General features: G+C 38.9%; 2 protein-coding genes across 3 annotated transcripts; one reads left to right on the top strand and one right to left on the bottom strand.

Moving 5' to 3' along the window:
* Positions 1 to 14611: 14611 nt before the first annotated feature.
* MSH6 (MUTS homolog 6) lies at positions 14612 to 20610 on the top strand. 2 transcript variants are annotated; one of them, XM_078969699.1, is made up of 20 exons: positions 14612 to 15588; positions 15685 to 15781; positions 15903 to 16005; positions 16092 to 16145; positions 16246 to 16320; positions 16398 to 16466; positions 16578 to 16661; positions 16757 to 16951; positions 17040 to 17563; positions 17649 to 17778; positions 17848 to 17939; positions 18026 to 18407; positions 18487 to 18588; positions 18671 to 18833; positions 18933 to 19225; positions 19311 to 19448; positions 19536 to 19615; positions 19691 to 19790; positions 19896 to 20025; positions 20109 to 20610. In XM_078969699.1, exons 1-20 carry the CDS (start codon positions 14766 to 14768, stop codon positions 20291 to 20293), a joined length of 3819 nt encoding a protein of 1272 aa, XP_078825825.1. In that variant the 5' UTR covers positions 14612 to 14765; the 3' UTR covers positions 20294 to 20610. The 2 variants fall into 2 exon arrangements, with proteins under 2 accessions (XP_078825825.1, XP_078825823.1); XM_078969697.1 differs by having other exon boundaries at positions 15679 to 15781.
* PIT1 (RING/FYVE/PHD zinc finger superfamily protein) lies at positions 20565 to 25186 on the bottom strand. Its single transcript, XM_078969700.1, has 7 exons — positions 24960 to 25186; positions 24761 to 24832; positions 23332 to 23402; positions 22120 to 22258; positions 21209 to 21289; positions 21020 to 21121; positions 20565 to 20910 (listed from the first exon to the last, which is right to left on the bottom strand). The coding sequence occupies exons 1-7, from the start codon at positions 25098 to 25100 to the stop codon at positions 20833 to 20835; spliced, it is 684 nt and encodes a 227-aa protein (XP_078825826.1). The 5' UTR covers positions 25101 to 25186; the 3' UTR covers positions 20565 to 20832.
* Positions 25187 to 25722: the final 536 nt, after the last annotated feature.

The raw sequence follows: 25722 nt of genomic DNA, 5'->3' as shown, positions 1-25722 counted from the left end.
GTGCATGCAACCCTAATAAACCTTGGATCTATGTTTGTCTAAATACATGCAAAATAATAATTTTCCAAGGTTTATAACCTATCTAACATGCCATGGGGAACATTTCAACATAAAAGAGTTAGAAGAGATTACATACCTTTTGGTGAGTTTGGTTCTAAGGAGTTTGAGGGCCAAGCACCAATAGTGTGAATGCCTCAAATGGAATCACAAACACCACAAACTCTTGGAAAACTTTGAGAGAGTATACACCTTGTATAAAATCGGCCACACACATGCACACACACACACTAGTTCACTAGTTTTCTCTTAGGCTCCATTTCATGCTCCATAAGCATGCTTATATAGTGTGCATGGTTAGGGTGAAACCCTAATAACCCATGTCTTTTCCTTTTCCAAGGATCCATGGGTTAAAAGCTCCATGGATCATCCATGGACTTCCACATAAGCCTAGCCCATTAACAAATGAGTATTAGCCCACACTATATAAAACAAATAGCCCATAATTTAATTAGTATTCCTTTTAATCTCTAAATTAATTCATAATTAATTTAAGACTAAAACTAATTAAATAACGTAACTTCATATTAATATATTATAACTCATAATATATTAATAAACATATGTGTATAACTCTCATAAAATTATCCATAATAGTTTGGATGAGATGCAACCCAAATGGACCATGCCGGTCGGGTCAAGTATATACCAAATAAGTTATGGACTTAGACACCTTATCCAACAGACTCCCACTTGGATAAGTCTAATAACTATATTTGCCTATAACTTCAGGAACCAACCAACAATCGTAGCTCTCGAAAACTCCCTCGAACAATGAAGACTCTGTCGAACTATGAAGCGCCATTTTAGATAAGTGATCACATAATCCTCTGTTCTCATGATATCAGCCGGACAAACACATGGAACTATGTCTTGCTTATTGTCTAGCAGTTGTTTCTCGATTTTCCGATTTGTTTGACGAAGAACTTCACTGAACACATCGGTTTAGTTCTGACCAGGCCTGGTACATGGGTCAACACAAAATCATCGAGGGGCCTAGATATCGCTTCTATTTCTAGAAGGAACAGATAAACTTCGACTGATATGCTTGTTCTACTGCTTATTGAATTGTACACAAAGGCACGTTTTATAACATCAAGTTACTGATGCGTTTACGTGCAATCAATGCACAACCAACTCATAGGTAACAACTCATATCTCTAGGTTTAAAGATTTATATGATGTTATCGTCTCACGATCACTCGAGATAAATTCCATGAAGTGATACAAGTGAGCGTGGGTTTATACCAATACTCATAACTTGTGAGTACTCATGAATGTTGCAGCAACCATTGCCATGTCTAAACACCTTTAAGGCATCTACAAACCCAATTCATGACAATCTTGATTCATACCTACTTCCGACGTATGATCGATTGTGGAGGTTTGAATAAATTAATTATTCTGGAAGTCAAAACATGCAAAACTGAAACAATAGTAAATAATTGACAATGATAGTAACACTTTACTCATAAATAAATCACAAATTTTATTCATCATCAAACGTCGATTACATTTTACAAGTTTCAGGAAAACTATCTAATCTGTAAAACTAATCTCGTCCCTCAGCCCGATGCGTCTCGCATGCTGAAAATGCTTAACCCTCGTCAGTCCCTTCGTAAGGGGATCTGCAGGATTCTCATCCGACGATATCCTCCTTGTCACAAGGAGTCCTTCTTCAATCTTGTATCTTATGAAGTGATATTTTCTGTCAATGTGTCGGGATCTGCCATGATCTCTTGGTTCCTTGGCTAAGATAACCGCACCATTGTTGTCACAGAAAATCTCTATAGGTTCCTTAATAGCTGGTACAACTCCAAGGTCTCCGATGAAGTTCTTTAGCCATATCGCCTCCTTCGCTGCTTCACTCGCTGCTATATACTCTGATTCATAAGTCGAATCAGCCACCGTCTCCTGCTTGGAACTCTTCCAAGAAATTGCCCCTCCATTTAAGGTAAAGATCCAGCCCGACTGAGAGCGAAAATTATCCCTATCAGTCTGAAAACCAACATCACTATACCCTAATATTCTCAAGTCATCACTGCCACCAAGGGTAAGGATCCAATCCTTAGTCCTCCGCAGGTACTTGAGAATGTTCTTTACCGCGGTCCAATGAGCCTTGCCAGGGTTCCCCTGATACCTGCTGACCATGCTCAAAGCAAATGCCACATCAGGACGGGTACAAGTCATAGCATACATGATCGAGCCAACTGCGGAAGCATATGGTAATTGGCTCATCTCAGCTATCTCTGCCTCTGTACTCGGACTCTGAGTCTTACTCAGTTTGGTATTGCTTTGGATCGGTAAATCTCCTTTCTTGGAATTCTCCATGTTGAACCTTTTCAACACCTTATCCAAGTAGATACTCTGACTAAGTCCAATTAGTCTTTTACTCCTTTCTCTTAATATCCTTATCCCTAGGATATAGGTAGCCTCCCCCAGGTCCTTCATAGCAAAGCACTTCCCAAGCCAGGACTTAACCTCCTGCAAGGTTGGGATGTCATTTCCTATGAGTAGTATGTCATCCACATATAGTACCAAGAAGCTAACTATACTCCCACTAGCTCTGACATACACGCAAGACTCATCTTCGCTTCTCAAGAAGCCAAACTCTTTTACCTTCTCATCAAAACAAAGATTCCAGCTACGAGATGCTTGTTTTAATCCATAAATGGATTTCTCAAGCTTGCATACTCTATTAGGGTACTCTGCATTGACAAAACCCTCTGGCTGATTCATGTACACATCCTCAGCCAACTTTCCATTAAGGAAAGCGGTTTTGACATCCATTTGCCATATTTCATAATCATGAAATGTTGCAATGGCTAACATAACCCTAATAGACTTAATCTTTGCTACCGGCGAAAAGGTTTCATCATAATCAACACCTTGAGTTTGAGTAAAACCCTTCGCAACCAGTCGAGCCTTATAAGTATGCACTTTTCCTTCCATGTCTGTCTTCTTCTTGAAGATCCATTTGCACCCGACTGTTTTACGGCTTGGTACATTGTCAACCAAGTTCCAAACTTGATTGTCATACATGGACTGTATCTCGCTGTCCATAGCCTCCTTCCATTTAGCAGACTCCGGGCCTGCCATGGCTTCCTTAACACTGCTAGGTTCATCCAAATTTACTAGTGTACTATCACTAATAAACGTATCACCTTCCGTAGTAATATGAAAACCATAATAAAACGAAGGTGTGTTCCTAACCCGTGTGGAACGCCTCGGAGGTACAGACTCGTCAGCTGGATCAACAGGAGTTTCCTCCTCAGGTTGATTGCTAGTGTCTGAGGTTCCTTCACCAATTGATTCTTGAATTTCTTCAAGATCAATCTGCCTCCCACTGTCTCCTTGGCTTATAAATTCTTTCTCGCAAAAGATCCCTCTTCGTGCTACAAAGACCACATTCTCACTGGGTCTGTAGAATAGGTAACCGAAGGATTTCTGTGGGTAGCCGATGAAAATACACCTTTCACTTCGGGGTTCAAGCTTATCATGAGTTTCGCGCCTCACGAAGACTTCGCAACCCCAAATTTTGATGTGGTCCAAATTGGGAACCTTCCCAGTCCACATCTCATGAGGTGTTTTGGTAACCTTCTTTGTAGGGACTAGATTAAGGATATGGGCGGCAGTCTCTAAGGCATACCCCCAAAAAGAGATTGGTAACGAAACTCGACTCATCATAGAGCGAACCATGTCCAACAAGGTTCGATTACGCCTCTCAGCTACACCATTCAGCTGTGGTGTCCTGGGAGGAGTCAATTGTGAGACAATCCCACACTCCTTAAGGTAGTCAAGGAACTCGGTACTAAGATACTCACCACCTCGATCGGATCGAAGCATCTTAATGTTCCTGCCCAATTGATTTTCTACTTCCTGCTTGAATTCCTTAAACCTTTCAAAGGTTTCGGACTTATTTTTGATTAAGTAGATATACCCATATCTACTAAAATCATCAATAAAAGTCACATAATACCGATTAGCATCCCTTGTGGCGGTTTTGAATGGCCCACATACATCAGTATGTATTAGGTCCAACAAACCTTCACCCCTCTCACAAGTTCCATTGAAGGGTGATTTTGTCATTTTTCCAAGTAGACAAGATTCACAACTATCATCTGATTTGAGGTCAAATGATTCCAAGACTCCACTCTTTTGGAGTTGGCCTATGCGTTTCTTGTTTACATGTCCAAGACGACAATGCCACAATGATGCTTTATCTAGGCTAGTAGAAGAATCAATATACAACACATTATTTCCTAAGTTGTCTACAATCGACACAGTTTCATACACACCATCACAAGGTAATGCTTTAAAATAAAACACATTATTAAAGAAAGCATTAATACCACCACATTCATTATCAAACGAAAAGGTAAAACCTTGTTTGTACAAAGCATGAAAAGAAATAATATTCCTCGCCATTTCAGACGAGTACACACATTTATTCAAATATAATTTTAACCCATTATTAAGGAACAAAGTATAAACTCCAATCTTGGAAACAGGTGAAGCCTTCCTATTCCCCATGATTAAGTTTATCTTCCCGTGCTCCACATCCTCACTTCTTCGTAGGCCCTGCAAATCAGAACATATGTGAATACCACATCCTGTATCAAGCACCCAAGAGTTAGAATATGTTGAGTAATTAGACAATATAGTGTAAATACCTGCATAGGTGGGTTTCACTTTCCCATCCTTTAGATCCTGCAAGTACTTAGGGCAGTTTCGCTTCCAGTGTGCCTTTTCATGGCAATAAAAGCATTCAGCATCCTTGGGAATGGCAGAAGGAGTGACAGAACCGTTCTTAGTCTTTGATGAGGAGCCTTCAAGATACTTTCCCTTGGTACCCTTCGAAGGGTGCTTCCTCTTTTTCCATTGCCCAATAGCTAAAACAGGGGTAGAAGTTGGAGTAGGAGTAGTAGAGGTAACAATCGCTTTACCCTTAAGACCGGTTTCAGCGGTCTTCAAGAGTCCTTGAAGCTTGCTGAGGGTAACTTCCTCCTTGTTCATATGATATGTCATTCGAAAATGATCATAACAAGAAGGCAAGGAGTGCAAAATGATGTCAATTGCCAACTCCTCGGGGATGTTAACATTCAGCTTCAGCAAACGGTCCACATACCTTTGCATCTTTTGCATGTGGCCCGTGACGGATTCACCATCCTTCATGTGGGTAGTTATTACGGAGGAGATTATTTCATACCGCTCCTGACGAGCACTCTGATGGTACCTTTCCATCAGGTCTTGGTGCATCTCAAAAGGGTAGAAATCTTCATACGACTTTTGGAGCTCGGCTGTCATCGTGGCCATCATGATACATGCCACCTTAGTAGCATCTCTCTCATGAGTCCTGAATTCAGCGATCTCCTTAGGAGTAGCAGTAGACTCATCAAGTTCTTTTAACTCCTTATTGAGGACATATTCCTTGTCCTCGTAACGAGTAACCATCCTGATGTTCCTAATCCAATCCATGAAGTTGGAACCATCAAAGATGACCCTCCTACAAAGATTCATGAGAGAGAAAGAACCAGTTGGGTTAGAGCCTGAAGCATTAGTGTTGGAAGACATCTGAAAGAAGAAAGTAAGTTTAGATTAGATATTTAGGATCCTTAATAAGACACCCAAATGTAATATTAAGGCTAGGATCCAATCACAATATATTACACTTAGAAGAGGGATGTCGTAATCTAAGTAATAATATATTTGAAAGGTAGGTGAATGACGATTCACCAATTTCCACCATGAAAACGAAATGATTTATTAGGTTTAATTGGATTTGAAATTCCTAGATTCTTTTGAGATTCATTGAACTTTTCAATGGCATGTTTCAATCTCGATTGTGCCCTTCAAGTTTTGTAACTGGGATGTCGAGGATCACAAAACAAGGTGTGAATAACCATGCTAATTCACTTGGTACTCTTAATATTATCACCTAATCAATGTGCCGGTTAACCACACACGCTCCATTGATCTATGACAAACATTAAGTCACCCTTCGTGATCCTTACTAGTCCTAGTTAGTGTGCCGGTTAACCACACACGCTCCACCAACGACTTGGTAAGGTACAAAGTGTGAATTCCATGGACTAGCACCATGTTCACATTTTTCCTAAAATAACTAAGATTGGGAATTAAAAAAGTTTAGTTATTTTATAATATTCATTATACTTTTAATGAGGATTTAAAGTCATTGTTCTACCCGTTCGGCTAACGACCCTCCACCGATCAAGCAAGCGGTGGGTGAGAGTATACACCCATTAAGTCGCCATTTTATAGGCAACAACCTTATACCCACCTTATAGACCGGCTTCGTGAATGAGCCTACTAACGGTAAAACGACTTATTCTTATACATATATATAATAATTAACCATTAATGTTATAAATAGTATAAGGGTTGAATTTTAACTATTAAAACTCTAAGGTTTGGAATTAAAGTTTATTAAAGTGTGTGAAACTTTACAAATTCCAAAACTTGAGGGCAAGTTTTGTAACTTTGCAAAACTCTTCATTTCATAACTTATGAATTAAAGGTTCATAAAAATGAAGACTCTTCATTTTCATGTAACTTATGTGTTTTAAGTGCGTGTTAAATGAAAGTGACCTTTGGTAATCCATAACTTGAGGACAAATTATGGACTCCATTAAAACACATAAATGATAAAGAATTAATCCTAAACAATTCAGCAAATAATTCCTATCATTTTCTAAATTCATAAGAACATGAACATGATCATCAAAAATTCAAGAATTATATGAACACATAAAATCATGGAATTTTGATATATGCTATTGCAAATGGATTAGAACAACCATTACACCAACTAAAATAAGTTTTATAACACCAAAACAGTTTAGGGTAATGTTTCTAGTCCATTTCCAACAGCAAAAGTCGAGAATCTACACTCTTTCGATCCTACTCGTCGAGTGCATGAGCTTACTCGCCGAGTAGGTTGAAGTTTGCCTTGGACTCGTCGAGTCCCCCCAATGGACTCGGCGAGTCCACCATGCTGACAGCAACGATTTCGACTTTTTTCACTATTTTGCATCAAGTATCAAACAAGCAAGCCTAGGCTCTGATACCACTGTTGGGTTTTGAGCAATCTAACACTTCCTAAGTGTGCATGCAACCCTAATAAACCTTGGATCTATGTTTGTCTAAATACATGCAAAATAATAATTTTCCAAGGTTTATAACCTATCTAACATGGCATGGGGAACATTTCAACATAAAAGAGTTAGAAGAGATTACATACCTTTTGGTGAGTTTGGTTCTAAGGAGTTTGAGGGCCAAGCACCAATAGTGTGAATGCCTCAAATGGAATCACAAACACCACAAACTCTTGGAAAACTTTGAGAGAGTATACACCTTGTATAAAATCGGCCACACACATGCACACACACACACACACTAGTTCACTAGTTTTCTCTTAGGCTCCATTTCATGCTCCATAAGCATGCTTATATAGTGTGCATGGTTAGGGTGAAACCCTAATAACCCATGTCTTTTCCTTTTCCAAGGATCCATGGGTTAAAAGCTCCATGGATCATCCATGGACTTCCACATAAGCCTAGCCCATTAACAAATGAGTATTAGCCCACACTATATAAAACAAATAGCCCATAATTTAATTAGTATTCCTTTTAATCTCTAAATTAATTCATAATTAATTTAAGACTAAAACTAATTAAATAACGTAACTTCATATTAATATATTATAACTCATAATATATTAATAAACATATGTGTATAACTCTCATAAAATTATCCATAATAGTTTGGATGAGATGCAACCCAAATGGACCATGCCGGTCGGGTCAAGTATATACCAAATAAGTTATGGACTTAGACACCTTATCCAACAGCATCAGCATTCACCCCAAGTCCTCCTCCCCAAAACCCGGATCATGAGTACTCTATTCTTGCCATGCACTAGCTACCCACTCGCTCTCAAAGCACCTCATAGCAGTAGATTTCCCTAGACTAAGGCATCACAAATCAGGCCACTCTAGTCCTAATATGAATACCCAGTCTACTAGCATGTGTATCATATCATATCATATCTCATAACACATATTATAAGGGTATTTTGGGGATTTTACCGTTCGGGCGCTGGCTGACCGTACACACTTCTTCTTCTTTGGTTGTTTCAAAATCTCTTATCAAATTTTTATTGATTTTATTAATTAAAATTTTCTCAAATCCCCGGTTTGAGTTCAGTTACGCCCGAAGGTGTATCCGAATCCCTCAAACCAAGGCTCTGATACCAACTTGTAACGACGTAAATTTTAAAACTAATTTTTCATTTTTGTAAACATCAAAACCATCAATTAATATTTCCAATTCAAACGTAAACAATATTGTCATAAACAGAATACATCCCAAAGATCATCAAATAGTTTTCCCCAATAATGTGTACGATCACGCCGGCGCCTTCCCACGGTCCTCACTAGTACCTGAAACACATAATACAACAACTGTAAGCATAAATGCTTAGTGAGTTCCCCAAAATACAACTTACGCACATACGCCTTTCCAGGCCCTGACCTTCCGGTCCATGTGTTTCAGGGGGCTTCCGTCCCGACTAGGTAAACCTTCCGGTCCTACCCACGTTAACCTTACGGTCCACATCACAACGCCTTCCGGCCCATAACATATTCGCCTTCCGGCCCATAACATAATGCCTTCCAGCCCATATCAAACATATCATACATGGCACATATAACGATTAACTTATCACACATAATGCATATATCTCATATCATATTCGACCTTCCGGGTACAGTATAGTGAGAAAACTCACCTCGTGGAAAGTCTAAGATCTCGCATCCTCGCTATCACCGAATCCCAACGACGACTCTACCTCGCCCAAACATAAAAATATCGTTTAATACACAAAGACTTCCACCACTAAAACTTTACCCCTTATCATCATTCCTCAGAGGGTAAAAGACCATTTTACCCTTCCTTGACCTAAAGTCCTCATGTTGACCAAAACCCTAAAAGTCAACAAAAGTCAACCCTGAGAGTACGCGGGGCGTACATCGCCAATCCCCTGGATTGGGGTCTCCACCCATTACGCTGCGCGTACTGGAAGTTATGCCCAACGTAACCATCAGAATCAACCACTCTTCATTTCTGGTCTTAATCGGTTAAGCCATTACTCCAACTTCTAGATCCGACTCTTTTAGTGTGTCTAAACCCATAAAGTCGAGACCTTTAATCCTTGGCATGGTTGTAAAGGCTCCAACATCACATAACAACATTTTATTCCAACTTAAGGACCTAGATCTCATGCATGGTGCAATACCCACGTCCAAGATGCCATTTTTATGAGTCTACAACTCCAATAGATCATAAATATGAAGTATCTAAGCTTATGGAGGCCATTTGCACAAAAAGTCTCCACCTTTGGGACTTAAACCCTAGAAAATGATACATTAAGCATGCAACATGAACCAAGTGACAAGATCCGAACTTTTTACCTGATAATGAAGCTTTAACCCTTGCAAAGCTCAGATCTACACTTGAGCACCACTTGTAACGACCCAAAATTTAAGACCAAAAATTTCTTTTAATAAATCATTACTTAAAGTAAAGTCATCATTCCAAAACATAATATGAGTATAAGTTTTCAAAACACATGTTCATTATCAGAGTAAACATTCCCAGGCTGTCTAATCTATGGTGTGTGCCATGCGATCACCCCGAGCTCTTCCCTCCGCTACCGGAAGTACCTGAAACCAAAACTGAAAACCGTAAGCACGAAGCTTAGTGATTTCCCCACCCTACCACATACCATGCATAACCACATACTGCACATACTCGGCCACGCCCACTATCTTGGGCCTCGCTCCCTACCTCGGGCCTCGCCCGCTACAACGGCCCCGCCGCTCCAGGTCCCGCCTGGCTTCGAGCCTCGCTCGGATATTGATCTGTTTTACTTAGGCCTCGCCTGTCACAGGGCCTCGCCCGTCAACAAATAATAACACAAACATTTCACAACACATAACTAACACATACAACTGGTTCTGTCCTAAGGCCTCGCCCATGTCCTGCTACTGATGAGTCATGGGACCCCGTCCACGCTCCTAATGGTAGTGAGGTACGGGCCTAGCCCACTCTCACTCCTGTTCTAGTTTGGGCCTCGCCCATATTCTACTACTAATGAGATATGGAACCCCATCCACACTCTGCTGTTGGTGAGATACGGGACCTCGCCCACACTCACCTCCCTACCAGGCACATACATGTATCACATAGACAACAAGTATAACTATCATATAAACAATTCCTTGGGCACCCGCCCGCTATTACTGGACCTCGTCCTGAAAATAATACTAGCATACTGTGCCTAGGGCTAACCCTCGGGTCTTCTACTCATAACTACATGGGCCGGCATTGTGGCCTTAGACCCATTCACACAAAGGGAAACTCACCTGCACTGGCTGAACTTGCTGATGATCTCACTAGTTGCTGCCCGACAACTCACGGAACTCCTGCTCCCCTTGCTCCTCGAACTACCAATATCAATGCAACACTGAGTCTAACTGACCCCCGAAAGACAACCAAGTCCACCCTGGTCCAAGGTCAAAGTCCTAGTCAAAGTCAACATTCCAGGTCAACCCTACTCACCGAGTCACCCTACTGACTCGCCGAGTTCATAATGTTCAGATTCCTTCCATTCGCGACTCGGCTCGCCGAGTCAGTCCATGACTCACCGAGTCTACCGATTTCTGAGTCCAGACCTATCCAACTCACTGAGTCTTCACCCGAATCATTGATTCGAGTCTCAACTCGAAGGGTTAGGGGTTTCACGACCTGACTCACCGAGTCCAAGAACAGACTCGCCGAGTACAAGGCAATCTTCATACGAATCGACGAGTTGTTCATCCCACTCATCGAGTTTCTCCACAACTTCATGCTACTCGCCGAGTCCCTTCAGATCTCCTTACATGCAGAGGACATTTGAGTCATGCATGAACTCCAAATTGTAGATCCACCCTTCCCAAGCCTTTTCCCCACGTAAAGTTGCAAACTTTACGTGTAGAGAAGGATATCTAGGCAAAATATGCTATAAACTAGGGCTTAAGGCAAAAAGGCTCCATGATCCACTCAAGGGCTGATACTTTACGAAATTCTAGACCAAAATAAGCATGGATCTGAGGTAGCAACCTCAGATCTGAACCTCTAGCTCAAAGGTTACTCTTAAGCCAAGAATGCCCAAAACACACACAAAGATCTAGGTGCAAATGAGGGGAGATAACAGCTTGTTACCTCCAAGATGAACACCACTGAAGTAGATCTCGAATCTACACCTCCTCCTTGAAGCAACCTACTTGCCCTTCAAGTTCCTTTCCCCAAAGTCCCTTCCTCCAAGCTTTAACTCTCAAAATGATGGAAGCTCTCACGAATTCAAGGGTGCACTGGCTCTCTAGGGTGATATGGGGGCTGAGGGAGGGACATAACACCCTTTAAATAGGATACAACTCCCGGGATTAGGGTTTTCCTCATTCAGACCAGACTCGCCGAGTCACCTTGGCCGACTCACCGAGTCGGTCGCTTACTCCTCGACTCGGATCCCGCTCGGACTCGCCGAGTCTACCCTTAAATTAGGGCTTTTCTTTCCTTTCTTGGACTTCGAAACTTTGGGTGTTACACCACTTCTAGCCTCTCCAATAAGCTCTTCTTCTCATTTGCAACCTTGGAATGGCACCACCAAGCTTAGAATGAACACACAAAGGCTTAAGAACGAAGGCACACACTATTTAGGGTTTCACTCTGAGGGATGGTGGCTGAGAAGTCCAGCCACACATTCCTTTTATAGCCCTCCAAAGAGATTAGGGTTTTTAGATCTGGGCAAGTTACACCATGCGTAACCTTGGGTACGCCCAGCGTACCTGAGGGGGAACGCGTCCAAATGAGGCGCGCGAGTACGCGCAGCGTACACCTTGTACGCCCAGCGTACTCGCCTACCATGAAAGCCCTAAATTAACAACTTAACCAAGATGCAAGGCTAAAAGAAGAATACCTGGATTTCGGGGTGTTACATCTATACGCATTCACTAACTCCCTCAGATCCTCTCTTGACACGTCGAGTGTTTTCCTAACTCGACAGGTTCTACCTGGCATGAGTCGCGGGGCCACCACGACTTAACTCGCCGAGTCTTAAGAACAACTTGGGGAGTTCCGTCTTGACTCAGTCCACCCGTCAACCCTCTCTGACTCTCCCTGACTCACTGAGTCAACACCTTAACTCAGCAAGACCACTCGCTGAGTGGTTATGGACAATCTTCATGCTACTCGCAGAGTCTGTTCTTCAGACTCGACGAGTCTATGCCATGCATCAACTCAAACTCACTCCTGAGGTCAGATCCGTTCCAATAACTCATAGATCCAGTCCTCCCAAGCTCATTCATCACGTAAAGTTACTATCTTGGTGCCCATGCAAAGGTTCAAAGGCCTTATTTGAAGATATGGTCTCTAGAATGCTATTCTAAGCTCATGGCCTCCATTAACACTCATAAAGCTTGAGGAAAAAGGGTCTCTGGACCTCTTTGGGTCCAGATCTAAAGCATCTATACGAGAAGAGGCCATTTACTCCATGGATCATTCCAAAAAGGCCACAAAGAAACCCTATCTCTAAGATTTACACCAAGGACTGAGAAAGGAACGAATGATTACCTCAAATGAAGTCTCTGAGCTCAGAAATCACTGGATTAACACCTTCTTTGGTCTCCTCTTGCCTTAGTCCTCTTCTATAAGCAAAACACCCACAAATAATCAAGGATCTTCCTCTTCTCTCTCACAAAACGCTCAAAGACTCTTTAGGGTTGGTGGCTGCAAATGACGGCCATAAGCCCCTTTAAATAAGGCTCATACCCTGGAAATTAGGGTTTCATTAAACAGCGTGGATTCGCCGAGTCCACTTTTGGACTCGCCGAGTCCGAAGGCGAACCCGCGCCCATAACCGCGATCATACTCGGCGAGTTTGGGCTCCAACTCGCCGAGTCTCCTCACAAATCACCAACAAATACAAAATAACTAATACTTGGGAATCCGGGCTGTTACACCAACTCGACGAGTAAGGTCAACTGTATGTTGACATTGACCAAGAGGTTGACTTTGATCAGGGGTAAAATAGTCATTTTACCCTCAGTATAGTTATCAGTATTTGATTGAGTGTACTTATGAAAATTGTAGCTGGGGTGAAACTGGAGCAGCAGCAGACAGATTCCAGAGTAGTTCATTCAGCAGCTAGACTACGAGGTGAGTCTTCCTTCCAGTAGGAACGGGTCTACGACCATAATGCCAACCCGTTTAGTTAGCAGTAGTTCCGGACCTCGGTCCGATGCAGTAGTTAGATTGCTTGATGTCTTTGTGATTCAAGTATGTTTTGTATTATGTGTTCCAGACTTCGGTCCGATGCAGTATGCAGTATATGTGTTTATGTTAGTTGATATGTTTATGCTATGCCATGTTATGCTCAGTTAGTTTCCGGACTTCGTTCCGATGCAGGGGACAAGGTCCCAAATCAGTTATGGATTTCGATCCGATGCAACTAGTTCCGGACTTCGGTCCGATGCACGGGACAAGGTCCCAGTTAGTTCCGGGCTTCGATCCGATGCAATTTCCGGGCTTCGGTCCGATGCAGTGGGCAAGGCCCTAGTTAGTTCCAGACTGCGGTCCGATGCAGTTTTCGGACTTCGGTCCGATTTAGTGGGCAAGGCCCAATATGCGTTTATATGTTATTGTATGGTATGTGGTAGTTTGGGGGAGCTCACTAAGCTTCGTGCTTACAGTTTCAGTTTTGGTTTCAGGTACTTCCGTAAGTAAAGGGAAGAGCTCGGGATGATGACATCGCACACACCATGACTTTAGTTCTTGTCCTGGGAGTTGATTAGCTTTTCATTGGCATGATTTGATACAGTCTTGATATAGTTTTCTTGTGATACTTTGTTATGGTTTTGATACATTGATGTATGGGTTTTATTCTATGATATTGATCTAATGATTTTAGTAATGATTAAACAAAAATTTTTGGGTCGTATTTTGGGATGTTACAATAAATACCCTAAGGTTATTACAGTCATTTCAATATCTTGAGGGAAAAAACGCAATCAGATTAGCTCAAAAGGATCATCAATAAAAAAAATCAGAATTTAGACAAAAACTTGAAAAAAATACACACCACATAGATCATTTTTGCAATTTTGTCAAGATAAAAACCTTGAATTGAAGATTCAAATCGTTTAAGAGACAATAAAATGTAACAAACATGACCTAAAACAACTTCCATACTACATAATATCCACATCATCACATTTCTTTATTTAATTTATGCTGAAAAAAAGACTAAACATTACATTTATGTTTTTCTTTAAGAAAACTTTAATGGTATTATATAAAGAAAAAAAAAAAAAAACTAATAATGTTTTTTTTGAACAAAATCGAAATTTTGTAAGGGCTAAAGGGCGTATCTAAAATTTGTAAGCGATTTTCCTGGTTTATACATATACGTATATACCCATCCGCGAGGCTGGAATAAGAGTCGTCATCTTTACCTGTCTTCCCGCCAACGTTCACCCTCGTACTTCTCTCTGAGATATTCTTCCCACTTCAATTCCCGCCTTCTACACACACATACATACCACTATCTCGTAGTCTACTCCCACCACACTCTCCACAGTGCGTACTCAATAATGGCATTTCGTCGCCCAACCAACGGCCGATCGCCGCTCGTTAATCCACAACGTCAAATCACCTCTTTCTTCTCCAAATCACCATCATCAACCTCATCCCTTTCTCCTTCTCAGTCACCATCCCCTATTCCTTCTAACTCTAATTCGAACTCGAACTCTAAACTTAAACCTAAAACTAAACCTAGCCCTACAACCCCATCCCCTTTGCAAACCACAAGCAGTAAGAAACCGGTCTTAGTTATTGGTCAATCCTCGTCTACTCCCGCTTCCGATGCCCAAAACCCTAGATACGGCGACGAAGTAGTTAATCGAAGGATTAAGGTTTACTGGCCACTGGACAAGGCTTGGTATGAAGGCTGTGTCAAAGCTTTTGATAAGAGTTCGGGTAAGCATTTGGTTCAGTATGATGATGGTGAAGAGGAGCATTTGGATTTATCTAAAGAGAAGATTGAGTTGTTAAAGGAGCAGGCTAAAAGGTTCCGTAGGTTGAGGAAATTTTCCATTGAAGACGAAGATGATGATGAGGCTGGAGGCGGTGCCAAGGGGAACGTGGATAAGAATGTAGAAAGTGGAGGAGATGATTCTGATGATGAGGATTGGGGAATGCATGTCGAAAAGGAAGCTATTGACGATGAAATGGAGGATTTAGAGTTGGTAGACGAGAACGAGGAAGAGGAGGAAGTGGAAGAAACGAAGGCAATAAAGCCGGACTCCAAAAAGCGGAAGGTTTTTGGAATGAAATCAGCCTCTGTTAAGAAAATCAAGAACGAGGCTCCGTTGGATTTAAGCCCTTGCAATTTGGAGCATAAAACCAATAATAACAGTAAGTATGAGTATTTGTAGATAATTGTATATTCTAGGTGTACTGAAATCACACTGTGTTTTTACAAATAACAAGAGGGTTGCTTTTAAGTTGCAGGTGCGAAGACATCTGCTTTTGTTGACAATGATCTTGTTGGCGATAAAGCTGAAAGATTTACCACAAGAGAAGAAGAGAAGTTCAAATTTCTTGGGAAGTAAGTACCTGTACTTGTGCACCTTTAATATCTCTTTCTTCTACAGAAATGCAGTTTAATTGCTTTTTTATGCTGGTCTTTTGGTATTCTATTGTATTAATGAAAGCTTTTTGTCGAGTAGAGCCCGGAAGGATGCCAAGAAGAGATCCCCTGATGATGAAAATTATGATCCAAGAACTCTATACTTGCCTCCTGACTTTTTGGAGAGTTTATCAGGTGGCCAGGTAATTGATCCTTTTTGGTCACAAATGATTAAATTGTATTGCAATCTGCAAGTAATTGAAATGGTCTGCTTTTTTGTTGAATATAGAGACAATGGTGGGAGTTCAAGTCACAACATATGGATAAGGTTCTGTTTTTCAAGGTAAGTGATCTATCTAATATGGAATTAAGATCTGCAAGTATCAAATATTTTTCTATAGGATGCAACTTTTCTTAGTTCCTAACTCTATGTTACTAAACAGATGGGAAAGTTTTACGAGCTCTTTGAAATGGATGCACATGTTGGAGCAAAAGAACTTGATTTGCAATACATGAAGGTAAAAAAGCTGTTTGATTTTTGGTGTAGCATACTATTCCCAATTTACATTTATTCACAGAGGTTAATGTTTCTCAGGGAGACCAGCCTCATTGTGGATTCCCAGAAAAGAACTTTGCACTAAATGTAGAGAAGTTGGCTCGCAAGGTTATTTCTTTCTTCAAGTTGTTGATATTCTTACATACATGTGGATCAACCTAATTTTCATGTAGTCATGATATGATATGATATGATTGTAACAATTATTTGCTTGAACAGGGTTACCGAGTTCTGGTTATTGAGCAGACAGAGACACCTGATCAGCTTGAGAGGCGTCGCAAAGAGCAGGGTACTAGAGATAAGGTAACCAACACTTGTCTTTTACACAATACATGACAATGACATACCATAATTCTAGATTAGATTTTGTGTTCTGACATTTTACGCCTATTCTGCAGGTTGTGAAAAGGGAAATATGTGGAGTAGTCACTAAAGGAACATTGGTTGATGGAGAAATGGTGGCAGCAAATCCGGATGCTTCTTATCTGTTTGCAGTTTCTGAATGCTATGAAGCATCAGGAAACCAACATGATGATAGAGTGTATGGTGTTTGTGTGGTTGATGTTGCTACAAGCAAGATCATGATAGGACAGGTGTGAACTAAATGTTGGTTTTGTTTAAGTTTTTTACTTTCTAGAGTTGGTGCTTTGTTGTCATGGAAACTGATGCTTCATTTTACAGTTTGGAGATGACACAGAGTGCAGTGTGTTGAGCTGCTTATTGTCCCAACTAAGACCAGTGGAAATCATAAAACCTATCAAATCACTCAGCCCTGAAACTGAAAGAGTACTACTAAGACAAACAAGAAGCCCTGTCATAAATGAGTTGATACCACTTGAAGAGTTTTGGGATGCAGAGAAAACTATGTGTGAAGTGAAGGAGATTTATAAGCGCATCAGCAATCAATCATCTTTGAATGAATCCATGTCATGCTCATCTGATACTAAGGATTGCCTACCAGAAATACTCTCTGACCTAATGAATACAGGAAATGTTGGTAGTTATGCTCTGTCAGCTCTTGGTGGCACTCTGTTCTACCTGAAAAAAGCCTTCCTGGATGAGTCATTGCTCCGATTTGCAAAGTTTGAGCTACTTCCATGTTCTGGATTCAATGATTCCACCATAAAACCATACATGGTTCTTGATGCAGCTGCTCTAGAGAATCTTGAAGTTTTTGAGAACAGTGTAAATGGAGACTCTAAAGGGTATGTTTTAAGCTTTTGAGAACATCATTGATTATTCACATTTACTTCCTAATCTGATATCATATCATATATATCCATGATGCAGGACATTGTATGAGCAACTAAATCGTTGTGTGACAGCATTTGGGAAGAGGTTGCTTAAAACATGGCTTTCTAGACCTTTATATCAGATAGACTCAATCAGGGAACGCCAGAATGCTGTAGCTGGTGTAAAGGTTCTCTACATGTATTAATTTATCCATCTTTGTATATTGCTTCTAATATAATATAATTCCAAAATTCAGGGAGTTAGCCTGCCTTATGCTCTTGAATTCCGTAAAGAGCTGTCCAAGCTTCCAGACATGGAGCGGTTGTTGGCACGCATATTTTCTTGCAGGTAAAACAACAGAAACACTAGTTGGTAGTAATCTATATAATATATAATATATTTTGATGTTGGGTATTCATGTTGATATGAAGCAGTGAAGCTAATGGTAGGAATTCGAGTAAAGTGGTTCTGTATGAGGATGCATCAAAGAAACAACTTGAACAGTTCATAATGGTTCTAAGTGGGTGTGAAGTAATTATAAATGCATGCTCATCGCTAGCTGTCATTCTTGAAAACACTGATTCCAGGCTGCTGCATCACCTGCTAGCACCTGGTAAAGGTCTTCCGGATGTTGATGGTGTTGTTAGACATTTCAAGGATGCTTTTGATTGGATGGAGGCAAAAAGTTCAGGGCGTATAATACCTCGTGATGGGGTTGATAAAGAATACGACACTGCTTGTGGAATGGTTACAGATATTGAGATTAGTCTGAGAAAGCATTTGAAGGAACAGAGAAAACTACTTGGAGATTCATCGGTGAGATTAGTTTCTCAAAATACTGTTACGAATGAATCATGATATTTACTAATGTTTTGATTATGATGGTGGTGTTCAGATCAATTATGTTACTGTTGGAAAGGATACATATCTTCTTGAAGTAGCTGAAAGTTTGTCTGGTAGCGTTCCTTGTGAGTATGAGCGTCGATCATCTAAGAAGGTAGATTTGGTTGGTTTAGAGTGTAGTTATTTTTAGTGTTGTGTGTGTAAAATGTAAATCATGAATATGGATGGATGTGCAGGGTTTTGTCCGATACTGGACTCCTGAAATTAGGAATTTAATGAGGGAGCTGTCAGAAGCTGAATCTGAGAAGGAGTCAAAGTTGAAAAGCATCATGCAGAGGTTGATTGGGCGGTTTTGTGAGCATCATGTGAGCTGGAGACGGTTGGTTTCTACAGCTGCAGGTGTTTATATTTTGCTACTTTTTTTTTTTTTTTTCTTCATGTTTTTGCTGATAAACAGCTTATATCAAGTCACCTATATGTATAATTTTTTTTTTCCAGAACTTGATGTCCTGATCAGCATAGCAATTGCGAGCGACATGTATGAAGGACCAACATGTCGTCCGCTTATAGTGGATCTGGATGGGGATGAAGCACCAGTTGTTGATGCTAAAAGTCTAGGGCATCCTGTGCTTGGAAATGATACTCTAGGGGATGGCAGTGGCAACTTTGTCCCAAATGATGTTTGTATTGGTGGGGCGGATCATGCTAGATTTATCGTGCTTACTGGTCCTAACATGGGTGGAAAGTCTACTCTTCTGCGTCAAATTTGCTTAGCACTGATTTTGGCACAGGTAAAGATATATGGAATTTGTGTTTCTCTTTTCTTTTTTTTTTTTTTTTTTTTAGTAGTTAATTAGTTATGGATGGATGTTCCAGGTGGGGGCAGATGTGCCTGCAGAAAGCTTTAAGATGTCTCCTGTTGATCGCATCTTTGTGAGGATGGGTGCAAAAGACCATATTATGGCAGGCCACAGTACATTTCTAACCGAGCTGCTGGAAACCGCATCTATGCTGGTCTCTCTCTCTCTCTCTCTCTCTCTCTCTCTCTGTGTTGTTGGGTTTGTGATACTGAGTGATATGAAAATTGGATATGTTATGCAGTCATCAGCAACGCGTAGTTCAGTTGTGGCATTAGATGAACTTGGACGAGGGACAGCAACATCAGATGGACAAGCCATAGCGTATGTATTCACTTTGACTTTCATATGTTTATGTTGTCGTCTTTCACAAAAACTCATTATTTGGTTTGGTTGCAGTGCATCGGTTCTTGAACACCTAGTGAACAAGGTCCAGTGTCGGGGTCTGTTTTCTACTCACTATCATCACCTAGCTTTGGAGTATCAGCAGATTGACAAGGTACCCGTATTATTCCTTTCCCAGCTTTTTGGAGCTATAAAACAACATTTAGATAACTATACTGTTCCTATCTAGACCTTTGACCTTAGTGTGGGTTGTATGTAGGTTTCCTTGTGTCACATGGCATGTCAAGTTGGAGATGGAGATGGAGGTGTAGAGGAGGTAACATTTCTCTACAAATTGACACTTGGTGCATGCCCCAAAAGCTATGGTGTCAACGTTGCACGCCTAGCAGGCAAGTTCCTTCCCTCCTTCCTACATTTATTGTAATTCTAATAATATTAATGATTGACATGTGTCAAGCGTGGTTGTTTTTAGGACTTCCTGATGATGTGCTTAAAAAGGCTGCAATCAAGTCACAAGAATTTGAGACAATGTATGGTAAAAGGACAAGGACAAACCAAAACCAGATAGCTCTCATGTTGCAGAGCTTAAACAATTGTCATGGGAATGGTATTCTTGAATTACAGAACAGGGCAAAGATATTTTTGGAGCACAAGTGATCAGATTTTGCACTCTAGATTGGATGTGTAGTTAGTTGGTAGTTTGTTTTGTTACAGGAAAACTAGTTTTGATGATTGAGAATTGAGATAACCCAACTCAACCCAACCAAGGCTTGGATGTGTGATGTTTGATGTGTGATGTGTGGTGGGTCCGTCCATTTTGTAATTGAAATTGCAAGCCAAGTGATGAAGGCTTGTTGACCACCAACCTAATCTCAGTTTTTTGTAAAGCATCCACAAGAAACAACACGACATGTTGAATGCAAAAATATAAATGCAAATGAAAATGTGTATGGCGTATGTTTATTTCTCAACAACCATTTCTACTTCCTAGGTCTACATTCATTCTCTTTTCCTTCACAGACATTATCCCATGGATACATTCGTTAATATACATGTACATACATACAGCGATCAACTAACTGGTAGTAGAAATGGAAGTTAAGCTTTTTCTTTTTTTGCTTCTTTTGTAAAAAAATAAAAGAAAATATAAATGAATGAATGAATGGATGTAATTTGCTGGCTTTTGTGTATGTATACTATACATTGTCCTGTCCTCCTTCCTCCTGGGGCTGGGAAGTCGATGATGATGTTTGATTGTTAGAAGTTGAACCAGCCTGTGTACAAGTAGAAAAAACAGTTAAGTACACAAAAAATCAGTTAAGTACAAGTTGCAATATCTCAATCAGATACACAGGAGTTATCCTTTAAAAATCAGCAATCAACCTGATCCTGATTTTGACGTTTGATGCTGTTATGGACCACATCAATCACCCGCATTATTATGTACATTGGAAGTAATATCCCACTAGCCTTTATAACTAGCAACTGCAAAAGCAAAAGCAAAACAAATCAAATCAGTAAAAACCTTAATAGGATCATATCACAATAATGCCAATGGTGGTTAGTACTTACTGTTAGGATCGTAAATGGGTAATCACCTGTTTCACCCATTAGCACTGCAAGAAAATGCCTCACCAGTAGAAGTATCGTAAACTGCAACATATCATCATGCAAATTGCAAAAACTTAGAAAGAAGAAAGCACAAAAAACCTTTCTTTGTGAATTGTGATCATCATACATACGTACATACAAACGAGTACATATCATGTCTGTTCTGTCCAATAATTTAAAGTCACATGGTAATAAATTGGTTTCCATTCCAATCCATAATAACTTTTGCCTTATTTGAGTAATTCGTTTCCTTTTCCATTTCATGTGTAGCTAACTACTGACATCTGGCATTTAGATTTAACAACACAACTAATGTCGTTTCCATTCATCTTCTTGCAATAGACTTTGAAGTTTGAACATGAAACCAAGTGTGTGGGAATTTTAATGGCAAACAGTTGTCTATTAATCGCGTTTTTTTAATTTTTTTTTTTTCTTATTAAGTTGGCCATCCATGTAATCTTGATAACGCGTGAATAGTAGTATGGTCCCCTTGTAGACTTTTCAAACCTTATTAAGGAACTAGCAATAAATATAATATTTTTTTAAGATGAAACGGAAACCCCCACCCCCATACTTTTGACTTTCAATGTCATCATTTCAATATACCTATTTTCATTTTTTTTACAAGCCATGTTAGCAAACATCGTATAATATAATATATATATTAATAGTTGTCTACCAATTATGTAAAGGATATTTTAATTACGACGTGTGTGTGTGTTTTAGAGTCTAGAGAAGAGAAATATATGGATAACCATTAACCCTTGTGCAATCATTCATAATTTCAAATTCTTTTAAATAATTGTCATTAATTATTTGTATACAAACCGAAACTTTTGACAATTAAGTTGAAAATTTAGGCAAAAACTTACGATGACAGCAACTGTTCTGCACATAGAAGCTGTTGTATCGGCAGCTGATGAGCACTCTGCATATTCTCTTTCAACCAATCGTCTTTCTTCTTCATCATCACCATCTTCTGTGCTTGGACTTGGAACTTCCAAGCTTCCTCTATTATTGTAAAATAAACTAATTTATCAAAACACGAATTACCAAAATCCTTTTTTTTTTTTTTTTATAAAAGGCATGAATCATTCTTTTCTACTTTGTGGGTCTAAATTCTAGAATCCCTTTCCTTTAAAAAATATATATAAAAAGGGAAGCATTACTGGTTGATTGCAATTTAGGTCTTAGGAATATTTAAAATTTGCGGTGAATATAAAAATCAGTTTATTGGATAATTATTATTCTTATATTTGGAGATCCAATGGATCATGAAAAGATAACGGAAAATTTCTATTTCCACATTAAGGCATCCAACCCATCTTTACCTAAATATTTAAACAAAATTAATATCCAAAACAAATTATGAGCTGTTGATTGATTTTATTTTTTATGCGCGCATACATGAAACAGCTAATGTGTGTATGTGGACGTCTTCTCCCCAAAAATAACATTTCCTAGCTACTTTCGATTCACACTTCAAACTTCAAGCTCTACTAAATTATATATATATATGTTTGGTCATCTATCTAATAATTTTATGATGTGAGACCCATTTTTAATAATAATATCGACAAAAAAAATGGATATGTTTGTGGATGTTACCTACTTCAACTGAAAAATAGGTACGAAAACAGAAGTAAGAAAATGACAAACAAATGAAATGTAAACATTATAGCATTTTTTATTCGATTTCCTTTCACATATATCATATATATGCTTATTGGCGTGGTAAATTAGACGACATATATACACCATGGTTTGGTATCGGATCGATTATATAATTAAAGTTGTCTAATGAAATATATCGGCAGAAACATAAACATATACATTAACAGAAGAACAAAGTTGTCTGATAAAGAAATTTGAGACTTGTGGTCCAAATAATAATAATTATAATAATAATAATAATAATGTGGTTTGGATAGAATATATAAGAGAGAGAGAGAGAGAGAGAGAGAGAGAGAGAGAGAGAGAGAGAGAGAGAGAGAGAGAGAGAGAGAGAGAGAGAGAGAGAGAGAGAGAGAGAGAGAGAGAGAGAGAGAGAGAGAGAGAGAGATGATTGAGCAAAGAGTAATTACCGAATTGTGACACGAGTGTCGTCGACCTTTTTTGGGGGTGGGGTTAGGGCTGAGTACCCAGGTTCAAATTTCTGCAGCGTTAAACAAGTACACGTCTTTTTCAGTCGCTGCTAACATACATATACATACATAATACAATACATGCCTTTTCTTTTCTTTTTTCTTTTTTTGTTTTTTGTTTTTCTTTTCCACAACAAAATTCTTAACCAATTGCAATAATTTATATCATTGTCTTGTGCATTTAATTTTAAACTTAAAGACCGAAATACTTTTATGCTTTGAATAACGTTAAGATTTTGGTTCAATACAAGCTACTTATAAACAATCTCACAACTCACATGGCAATATTTTCATCTTCACAAACAAACTTCCTTACTTTTGAAATCATCTCTTAAAAGGATTTCATGGAGACATTTGAAAAGATATATATACTAAAAATGGATGGATGTATTACATCATTTTTGTTGTTCAAGAAGGTAACATGCTCTTTTTCAAATTTTATTCTTTGAAAAAGTAATGTATATTAGTATATATGCAGGAAATGGGTTGCTAAAGCAATGTTTGTTGCTACTTTTTTTTTGTTATCAAAATAAAAAGGAGACAAAGGTGTGCCAGTTTAAAATTCGAAAACAGATTATCGGTTGAATTATCGATAGCTAAATTTTAAGATGAAGAAAGTATGCATGAAGCATATGATTAATAACATAGAGAAGAAGATGAGAGGAAAATTACTTATCTTTAATAGATGACAAGGAATATGCATGAATATACAGATTTAATTTCTTGACATAAAAGTCGGGTATATGCCATTTGACCTTCCTTCCGTCATTGATTACACGTTCAAATAAAGTAGAAGCCTTTTATTAATATAATATAAAATTTATAAAATTAATTTTTCAAAAAAAAAAAAAAAAAAAAAAAAAACTTATAATATGTTATAATCAACGAAAAAATAGCGAAAAATGAAATTTTAATTAACGCGATATTTACAGCAGTGAGTCAGCAGAGGAAATGAATTTGAAGATGAAAACCGATTCAAATGGAAGAACGAATGAATTAAATAATCTGAATTTGAATATGCTTCTGCCTTATCTTGTTAAAACAAGACACATGTTAATATGTTATATGTATGAAGATTGAAGAGACGAAATTCAATGCCTGTCCATATTTGTAGACTTTTTCTTGAATAATTCAACACGAAAAGAAAAGGATCTATTCTTCGCATTGGTGGTTCAAAATTTAGCACAAACGCCAATAACCCAATAGCCAATACGATTCAGTATTGGGGACGGACGATTCAAAATATATGTCAGATGAGACTCCGGCAGAGAATTGAAATTTAACCAAAACGACAACGAACAAACCACCGTGGTATTCAACTTCAGAATTAAAAAAAAAAAAAAACAAAAAATGAATGAAGAAACCTAACCTGGAGACAAAGTTCGCAATTAGTGTTTCCCTTCTCATCACACCATCTCTGTACGCAATCTCTGTGAGCAAACTGATGTGATATGATGATCAATCAAAATTCAAAACACAGATTAAATTCGAAACTATACAATATAATATAATATAATACCTAGTAATGAAAGAGAAAAATGATAATCAAGACAGAGGAGTAAGAATACCTTGATAGTTCCAGAACAAGAACATGGAGTTTCCAAGGTTTTACAACTTTCGAACTCTCCTTCGTGACAAATTCTGCAGTATATGATCTCATATACTGAATATAATAATTCTTCTTCAACATTAACCCTCAATTCTGCCATCCTCTCTCACAAAATTCAAAATTCCTTTTCTCTTCTCTCTCTCTAGTCGTTGGCTCTGTTTCGTGGAGAATTTTTGGGCTTTAAAGGGATGAAACCAGATACGAAATTCCAACAATACCCTTCCTTGTTTATACGCTACTACTACTCGCCCCCCCGCCTCTCCCCGCCCCACCTAGCCTAAATTAAAACTTTTTGTAAACATAAACATATGATATTTTTCTATAAAATACTGATATTTTATTTTAAATTGGAATTATTTAACAAAAATGATATAATAACCTACAAAACAATATTCTATCTTGAAATAAAATAATGACATTTGTTTGAACGATGTTAGACTGAACGTTTTTATATATTTGTTTTGTTTGAGTTAATTATCAAAAGTTTACGGATGATTAATCATCATATTAATATTGTTTTACTTTAAATATTTTGTTTCACCCTAACATTAGGGAAATTGAGTAAACCAACCCTTATAAACGAGTTTGTTAATAATAATAACCATTTTTTTTAAGAAAAATGTCCACTTTTTCCGGAATAGTGTATTCTGGAGCACGTAAGAACATTTTGGACTTGGGTCGGTCAACGTATTTCAGAATACGATATTCTGGAGCTTATTTTC

The sequence above is a fragment of the Lactuca saligna genome, chromosome 8, assembly GCF_052625555.1.
Source record: "Lactuca saligna cultivar CGN05327 chromosome 8, ASM5262555v1, whole genome shotgun sequence".
Taxonomy (NCBI): Eukaryota; Viridiplantae; Streptophyta; class Magnoliopsida; order Asterales; family Asteraceae; genus Lactuca; species Lactuca saligna.
The sequence above is the reverse complement of the archived record's forward strand: the minus strand, read 5'-3'. Positions and strand labels throughout refer to the sequence as shown.

Coding starts and splice junctions, on each gene's coding strand:
- MSH6 (XM_078969697.1), top strand. CDS start 14,766: ATGGCATTTCGTCGCCCAACCAACGGCCGATCGCCGCTCGTTAATCCA. Junction 15,782..15,902: donor AAGTTCAAATTTCTTGGGAA/GTAAGTACCTGT, acceptor TTTGTCGAGTAG/AGCCCGGAAGGATGCCAAGA. Junction 19,616..19,690: donor TCAGATGGACAAGCCATAGC/GTATGTATTCAC, acceptor GTTTGGTTGCAG/TGCATCGGTTCTTGAACACC.
- PIT1 (XM_078969700.1), bottom strand. CDS start 25,100: ATGGCAGAATTGAGGGTTAATGTTGAAGAAGAATTATTATATTCAGTA. Junction 23,403..24,760: donor ATTGCGAACTTTGTCTCCAG/GTTAGGTTTCTT, acceptor TTAACGCTGCAG/AAATTTGAACCTGGGTACTC. Junction 21,122..21,208: donor ACCCATTTACGATCCTAACA/GTAAGTACTAAC, acceptor TTGCTTTTGCAG/TTGCTAGTTATAAAGGCTAG.